The 9,117-nt window shown below is 33.5% G+C and overlaps 2 protein-coding genes across 2 annotated transcripts; both read left to right on the forward strand.

Annotated features, from left to right (window-relative positions):
- The first annotated feature begins 3,312 nt into the window (after window positions 1-3,312).
- LOC130980707 (uncharacterized) lies at window positions 3,313-7,243 on the forward strand. The gene is made up of 5 exons (XM_057904359.1): window positions 3,313-3,418; window positions 3,719-4,157; window positions 4,391-5,310; window positions 5,406-6,617; window positions 6,732-7,243. The coding sequence occupies exons 1-5, from the start codon at window positions 3,313-3,315 to the stop codon at window positions 7,241-7,243; spliced, it is 3,189 nt and encodes a 1,062-aa protein (XP_057760342.1).
- A 33-nt stretch (window positions 7,244-7,276) lies between these two features.
- LOC130980708 (uncharacterized) lies at window positions 7,277-8,392 on the forward strand. The gene is made up of 2 exons (XM_057904360.1): window positions 7,277-7,401; window positions 7,516-8,392. The coding sequence occupies exons 1-2, from the start codon at window positions 7,277-7,279 to the stop codon at window positions 8,390-8,392; spliced, it is 1,002 nt and encodes a 333-aa protein (XP_057760343.1).
- Window positions 8,393-9,117: the final 725 nt, after the last annotated feature.

Below are 9,117 nucleotides of genomic sequence, written 5' to 3' on the forward strand. Positions count from 1 at the left end.
TTTCCTTTTGTGTTGGCTCGAGTAATGTGCCAAGTTGGTCTATTCTCAACTCCTTTTTTTGTAATAGTGACTCTGCTAGGGATTGGACACATTTTCAATGTTGTACCCTCTTTATGTTACATACTAGGATATGTGGTCATATTTTGGAATACTCCTTATCATAGGGGTGATAGGCATATGTAATGGTCTATATCATTATCAAACAATGTTTTAATGAAATGTAGCAGTTCATATTTGTATCTCTTTATTGTTGTATAACTTTATCTTTTTATGTTGGTTAGTTATTGCTGTTCATTGTAATACTCTATTTCTTTTATTTTATGCGTTATCAGAGGTGTGAATGTTTATGACTTCTTTGTTGGTGTCTTTGACAACTTTTGCTGCCAGCCATTCCTTTCCCTCTCCCCTTCCTTTTTTTTCCAATTGTTGCTTATAGTAACTTAATAGGAATTTAATGATGTGCATGTGTTTTTGGGACTGAATCAGGCGTAGTTCTTGGCTTTTATGTTTCAACCTCTTGTTTTCTTTAGTACGAGTAACACAGATGTCTCATAACTCTATTCGTGCTAGAGAATATAGGTGAAATTCTTTAAAAAGAAAGCGAACGCAAAGTCAACGTCGAAATGCAAGAGGTTAGTACTGAATTGACTTTCATGATATTTTTTGTCTTTTCTACTCCAATTTTTAGTGATTTTATATCTATGTAAGTGTTTATAATTTTTTTTCGTTTTGTAATGCTTTAGAGGTGCTTGATTCCTCGATGCCTGCCCTCAATTTGAATGATTATATGGGTAATTTTTATTGTTCTCTTTATGTTTTTGTACTTAATCTTTGTGTTTATAATAATCTATCTGTTTATTTTATATGTTTTCAATGTTTCTATTTCTTCTTATGTTTTAGAAAATTTATTTGAGGTGACCCAGAATGTTAATCAGAGTTCAAGTTTTATTTTGTCAGGTATAATAATATCTTTAACTATTTGATCCCTGTCTGATTTTTTTCCGTTAAATTATATTTTAAGTTTCTTTGATTTATGTCTAATAGCAAATGTTTTTAAGTCATTTATTATTGTTTTTTTATGCTGTTACACCTAAAAGGGTTAGCTTAATTATTAGTAACGTATAAAATTTATAATTAAACATGTGTTTATACTTCTCTACTTTGTCTCTTTTTAAACATAATTACTGCGATTATAAAATTCTTTATTTAATCGTTTAGATCAATAGATAGGTTTATTTTATATAATTCTTTCAAACTTCCACAAGGACTAGAGGTTATTAAATTGTTTAATTAGTGTTTATTTTTGTCTTGAAGAATAATAAAATCTTGAACCGATAGAACCGGATGTACGTCAGTAAAAGATATAAAGTAGTCAAAAATTAAATAAAGTGACTATTAGGTCCATCCTTATATTTTTCGCCTTCAGATTAATTAGGCCTTGAATCAAAAGATAAATATTAATTTGGTCCTTCAAGATAGTGAACCATGAATATATTACCTCTCTCCATTAATTTATTTATCATGTGAAATTTAGTGTCATACTAGGATGTTCTTACTAATTTTTCATACAGCAAAATCTTCGAAGACTTATTAACCCAATATTCTAAAAAAAATTCGTGTTGATATCTTTACTAAATTTTAATATGTAAATGTAAATATTAAAATATTTGATACTTATTTTAATAATTCTATAAATTATAAAGAATTAAGAAAGTTGAGTATAAAACTAAAGTTAAGTAAAATAAAAATAAAATAATTTACTTGTGTATGTATATAATATATAGAATAATCAGCATGTAGATTTATAACTAAACACAATAGTTTCGTGGTGTTCCTTATGCTTGCCTAGCAATGAGACATGGGTTCAATACCCATTTGAAGGATTTTTGAATATTGGATTTGATATTTAAATGCTGTTGAAGGATCCAAGACTTGCATTTGTTGTGAGCACAGTTTGTTCATGAATATTGGATTTTGATATTTAAATGATGTTGAAGGATCCAAGATTTGCATTTGTTGTGAGCGTCCTGATCATCCTTACCGCCCTTATTATCCTTACCCTCATTACCATTCTTTTGCGTGGAATCCCCTGCACCCCCAGAAGTACCGCCGGTAGGCTCTTCCCCTACTGGTAGCTCGATCTTAATATCCACTCCTTCATCCATTTTTTTATCCCCTTCGACTTTCGCTGGTACTTCATCATTTTTTTTTCTTTTTTTACAGCAACCGATGATCCAATCATAAAATTGGTTTATTGTCATACTCTCTCATGAACATAGTGATCCGCTTTACTGAAGAAAGACTTGTTTGTCGGAAATTGCCGGTTGGTTGATCCCGAAATGCATGGGAGAAAGAAAGCATTCTTATCGATCTTGAACAACGATAGACTGAACACTCACCCAATTTCGATAAAAGTCACAAAATCCTCTATTAGATGACAATTCGAAGCATTCTTTTTTAAATACTCTCATGGAGAGGGTATACCTAAATATCTTTCTGTGTATCATTTTGATTTGTAGCATTGATGTACAACTTTTTCTTGAATCAAAAACAAAAAAAAAGTCCATTTACAATAATGAAGAAAATGTGGAAAGAACTGATCAAACAAATAAAAGTATAATTTACTTTATTTCGCTTCTCAAAAGATCTTATGATCTTAGGAATACGAATTCCCATAAATTTTGTGACGTATCGTCATTGTCACAAGCATATGTTTTTTTTAAATTATCCGAAACCCAAGTTATTAACATATATAAGTTAAAATATGTTTTTGCATATCATCGAAAATCCCCTTTTCTTAAGAATGAAATAAAAGATTATTTCAGCCTGTTCATGTATTGCATCGAACCGGCGCCACTTTTGGTTGGTTTCGTGCGATTTGTGACGAACAGGTCGAAATTTAAAGTCGTATTGGCCGAACTGTCGGTTCGATTTATTTATCGGTTTTCCGAATGAATCAGAAGCTCTGGTCCGGTTCTTGCTGCTATCTTTTTACGTCATAATCAGTAATTTAGATTATTTAATTTTAATGTTCGTAGTTAGTATCAGTGATTAAAATAATAAAACAAAGTGTATTCTAATGTTGTTAAAAGTGAAACTCATTTTGAATATGCATTTAGTTTTATTTATATTTACTTAGTTCATAAATGAATCTTTTATTTTTATTGATTTTCGTATTTTATTATATTTGTGCTGTTCACATTCCATGTTCATTATTAGATAATTAATTGATTTCTTTTTTCATGATTTATTTTTGTTTATATTTGGTTGTCGAATTTATCTTTACGTAAGTTTGTCTTATTCTAAATCAAAATGGATGATATAGACCAATCAGAAATATATGATCCTTCCGTAAATTCATTCAGTCAAGTTGGTTCTGTTATTGATCATCCTCTGTTCTTGCAAAGTGAGATACAAGGTACATTCTCTTTCTTAAATCATATATTAATCAAGAATAGTAAAATAGAAACTTTATTTATTTAGTTCTAAAACATTCGATTGTGATTATGTCATGAGATATTATTCAATTAGTGTAAAATGTAAATAATATTTTCTGACGTGTTTTTCTCACAACACTCAAATGAGTAAACTATTTATTTTATATTATATCTTTATACTAATAGTTTATTCATTTTGTGTTGAGTGTATTTTGTGTCATGTAATTCAGATGAAATTCTATTATTGTTGGGTATATTTTTCTCGGTTTTATGTTTACCAGGCTGCCTTGATGTTGGTGACCCTAACTATGAATGTTCAATTTGTGGCGCGTGTTTCTGGTTATTAGAACGTGTTGAAAGAGATTCTACAGTTAATCATCCTATTTTTACTATTTGTTGCTCAAAGGGAAAAATTCAGTTACCTTATCTCCAAAGGCTCCCGGATCTGTTATATAATTTGATCAATGGAGATGATAGCAAGAGTTTGTATTTCCAAAAGAATATTCGATCTTATAACAGTATGTTTGCCTTCACGTCTCTTGGCGGTAAGGTATTGGATTCAGTGAATGATGGAAGGGATCCACCGCAGTTTATAATAAGTGGTCAAAATTATCATCGGATTGGAAGTTTGCTCCCAAATGCTGGTGAGAAGCCTAAATTTGCGCAATTATACATATACGACACTCAGCATGAGATAATGCATAGGCAGCGAATCTTTGGGTATGTGTGTTTGAAACATTGTTGTTTAGTCTTTCTGTTGTATTTTACTGATGTTTTACTGTTATTTGTATTGGAGAACAGGTTTATAGATGTGACTTCATAGTTATACTGTGTTTTATTTATAATGTGCTATTAGTCATTTTTTACTAATAATTATATATCAAAATATCTTACAATTGTATTTTATGTGGTTTTTAAATATATTTTTTGTGGTTAATATATATTTCTTTTAGGCAAATATCTGAGATAGATAAAGAATTGATAACTGAGTTGTTGCAAATGATCGATACTCATAATGTCATAGCACAGTCATTTCGAAGAGTTAAAGAATTCTATCAGTGTCATCCATCTAAGATTTTCTCATTGAAGTTGTATTCGCAACGGAACGTTGATCGAAGAATGTACAGTGCTCCCTCTTGCGATGAAGTTGCTGCTTTAATTGTTGGCGATTTTGATTCGTCGGACCATGGTCGTGACATTATTGTTCGATCTACTGCTGGTCGGTTGCAATGTATATATGAAACTCATGCTCTGTATTGGCCCTTACAGTATCCTCTGTTGTTTCCATATGGTGAGGATGGTTATCAGTTGAACATTGGTTATCGAGGTCAACAGTCTGGATATGTTCCTGGAAGGAGAACGAGAGTTTCTCTCAGGGAATTCATATGTTTTCATCTGCAGATTAGGGAGCATGAAGATGGAATTATTCACAAGTGTAGGCGGTTGTTTCAACAATTTGTTGTTGATTGTTTCACGATGATTGAGTCCCAAAGGTTGTATGAGATTAGAATGAAGCAAAGTACAATTAGAGGAGAAGTTCTTCAAGGAATAGAGGAGGCTATGCGTCGTGGTGATGATGAGGCTTCTTCAATTGGGACACGAATTATTTTACCTTCCTCCTTTACTGGTGGTAGACGTTATATGTTTAACCGTTGTCAAGATGCGATGGCAATTTGTAAACATTTTGGCTATCCAGATTTATTCCTCACTATTACATGTAATCCAAATTGGCCTGAATTCCAGCGGTTCACAGAGCGAGAGCGAATTCCCATCGCTGATCGTCCTGATATCTCTTGTCATGTTTTTCATGCCAAGTTGAAGTGCCTCCTTAGCGATCTCAAGGAAGGTGTATTTTTTGGTCCACTTAATGCAGGTATGTTCTTTTCTCGCTAAGCATTTCAATTTCTGTTTGTTGTTGTCGGACATGCAGTTGTTTGGTTCTTTAGTATGTTTTTTTTTATTTTTTAGGTATGTATACTATTGAGTTCCAAAAAAGAGGTCTACCTCATGCACACATGTTACTCTGGCTTAATGGAGAAAGCAACTTACAAAGTGTTGAAATTGTTGATGAATTCATTTGTGCCGAGCTACCCAATCCACAGAAATTTCCATCTCTTTATAATGTCGTCACCAAGTACATGATCCATGGTCCCTGTGGTGCACTTAGACCGAGTTCTCCTTGCATGAAAGATGGTAAGTGCTCAAAATTTTATCCAAAAAGATTCGTTGACCATTTTGATGAAGATGGGTATCCAATATATAGACGTCGTAATATGGGTGTGACGGTGAAAATCAATGATGTCGATATTGACAACAGATTTATTGTGCCATATAATCCACTGTTGTTAATGAAATATCAAGCTCACATAAATCTTGAGTTTTGTAACAAGTCAAATGTCATTAAGTATCTTTTTAAGTATGTTAATAAGGGTCCGGATCGGGTGACTGCAACTGTTGGAGAAAGATATGATGTTGGTGAATCTTCTCAGGTGGTTGATGAGATCAAACAGTATTATGATTGTCGTTATTTGTCACCTTCTGAATCCATGTGGAGAATTTTTGCTTACGATATTCATCAAAGATGGCCGTCGGTACAGAGGTTGACTTTTCACTTGCCAAACCAGCAACATGTTGTATTCGATGATGCTGATAGCACTACTCATGTTTATTTGCGCAACAGAGATTTGCTTACGATGTTTACGGGTTGGATGATGGCCAACAGGCGGTTCACGGAGGGGCGGTCTCTAACATATGTTGAATATCCAGGTAAATTTGTATACTGTTTGAAGAGCAGGGAATGGAAACCAAGACAGAGGGGATTCTCTATTGGAAGACTGAGTTTTGCTCATCCCTCATCCGGTGAACTTTTCTACATGCGGATGCTTTTGAATGTGCAGAGAGGTTGTACCAGTTTTCGAAGTATAAGAACTGTGAATGGTGTTACTTATGATACATTTCAAGAGGCATGTTCTGCCATGGGTTTCTTGATAGATGATAACGATTATGTTTCTGCTATTAAGAAAGTCGCCGAGTTAGCGTCAGCTGCACAGTTAAGGAGGCTTTTTGTGATCTTGCTGCTATCTGGTTCCATGGGAAGACTTCTATCAGTTTGGGAGCAAACTTGGGCTTATTTGTCTGATGATATTCTTTATCGCAGAAGACATGAGCTACAATACCCTGGTACAATTTTTTGATTATCGTGAATTTATTACATGACAAGTGGGCACACACGCATGCACATAGTAGATAAGTTATATTATCGTGTTAATATTTATTAATTGTTGTTAAACGTAGATCTAACTATGAGTCAGGATGAGTTACAAATGTTTGGTTTGTTGGAGATTGAGAAACTATTGCAGAGTAATGGAAAATCATTGAGAAATTATGCTGGTATGCCGGTTCCTGATAACTCTTTAGTCTCTCAATTTAGCAATTTGATGCTACTACGTGAGTTACAGTATGATACTGTTTCTTTGTCTCGGGAGCATGATGCAAATATATTAAAGTTAAATGAGGAACAGAGGGTGGTCTACGATAAAGTTATTGATTGTGTTTTGAATAAGAGACATGGATTCTTTTTTGTGTATGGGTTTGGTGGCACTGGAAAAACTTTTTTATACAGAGTTTTGTCAGCTAGATTACGATCTGAGAAAAAGATTGTTATTAATGTTGCTTCTAGTGGTATTGCTTCTCTGTTGTTACCGGGTGGTAAGACAGCACATTCTATGTTCAATATTCCTGTTGAGCTTACTGAAAACACTGTTTGCCGGATTAAGAAGGATAGCTCAAAGGCTGAGGTATTTTGAATTGCTGATTTGATGATTTGGGATGAGGCATCCATGACTAACAAATTAGCATTTGAAGCACTTGATAGGACGTTGCGTGATATAATGGTTTCGGTCTCTGATAGGAATAAAAATTTACCTTTTGGTGGGAAGGTGGTTGTTCTTGGTGGTGATTTTAGGTAGGTCTTGCCAGTTATTCCAAAAGGTTCGCATGCTGAGATTGTTATGGCTTCCATAAATTCTTCTGTTCTTTGGAAATATTGTGAAGTTTTGCGATTGACAAAAAATATGAGGTTAGGAATCGGGTCTGAACAATCAACTGCTCAGGAGTTAAGGTTGTTTTCAGATTGGATACTTCAAATCGGTGAAGGTCGATGTGGAACAGTGGTTAACGATAAACTTTTTGTTGATATTCCTTCTGATCTAATCATTCCTGTCTTGGAAAATCCAGTGGAAGATATTGTAAATACAATATACCCGGATTTGGTTCAGAATTTTCGTGATCCAAGTTTCTTCCAAGATAGGGCAATACTTGCTCCGACTGTCGACAATGTTGAAGAGATAAACAATTATATAGTTGATTTGTTGCCCGGTGAGGTGAAAAATTATCTCAGTGCTGATTCGATATGTGGTAGTGATGCCTATTCTGATGTTGATGTTGATTGGATAACTGTTGAATTCTTGAATCAGATTAGGTGTTCTGGTTTACCTAATCATTCGTTAAAGTTGAAAATAGGCGTTCCTATTATTTTGTTGAGGAATATTGATCCGGCCGGTGGTTTGTGTAATGGGACTCGACTTGTCGTGCGAGATCTAGGGACAAATGTCATTGGTGCAGATATTGTTTCTGGTAGCAATGTTGGGGACAAAGTTTTTATCACCAGAATGAGTATGATTCCTAGTGATACGGTTATACCGTTTAAATTCCAACGCCGTCAATTTCCGGTTTCTTTGTCCTTTGCGATGACAATCAACAAAAGCCAGGGTCAGACATTATCAACGGTCGGTTTGTTCTTGCGTCGTCCTGTGTTTTCTCATGGTCAACTCTATGTAGCTCTTTCCCGGGTTCGGAATAGAAACGGTCTTAAGATTTTACTTTGTGATGAAGGATTAGATGATGCTGGTAGGACTGAAAACGTTGTCTTTAAGGAAGTTTTTGATAAGATATAATGTTGTTTGTTGTTATATCTTTTAATCTTCTCTCTGTAATTTATAGTTTCTTGATTTTTATCCATATTATAACTTTTGTTAGAATTTTTTATTTTTTTGTGTGTTCTGTTTATTATTTTTTATTGTTATTTTGGTTCTAATATTTATGCCAAAGTCTAATTTGATGTCTGATATTTTAAATATTTTGTTTCAGTGCAGAATAATTTTGCATGATCTTAGTATTTTTTCACTCTTAAATTTGATACAAATTCTTTGTATCAGGAAATATTTTTTATTAAAATATTGAGATTTAAAGTACTTAATTATGTGGTAAAATGTTAAGCATTTATTATACTCTATCATTGTTCTTCTTTTATAGTAACCTTTGATTTCTATATAATATAATCAAATGTTCTATATAAATATGGGATGGGATGTTCTATAAGCAGATAATTGTAGTTCTTATTTAAAAGATACTCTCTTCTTTAGTTGATAAATTTGATGATTCGTATTTTCGTATTTTTTTTCCTTTTTTTTTGTAAAAAACTATATTTTAAATACAGTTATGTTGTTTGTTGTGGAAAAGCCATTTTTTTAGCATACCCGTGGTTTCCTCTATGATGTAGAGAGCTATTTGCATTTTAGGCCCGCATACATCCAAGCTGGATGTTCTTCTCCAGTTTGGCTTCTCCTCAGGAAGGGTGTGTGTGCTCTTCTTTGCTTTCGCCGTCAGCTGTCTTTTCTTG

Source organism: Arachis stenosperma, chromosome 5 (genome assembly GCF_014773155.1).
Source record: "Arachis stenosperma cultivar V10309 chromosome 5, arast.V10309.gnm1.PFL2, whole genome shotgun sequence".
Taxonomy (NCBI): Eukaryota; Viridiplantae; Streptophyta; class Magnoliopsida; order Fabales; family Fabaceae; genus Arachis; species Arachis stenosperma.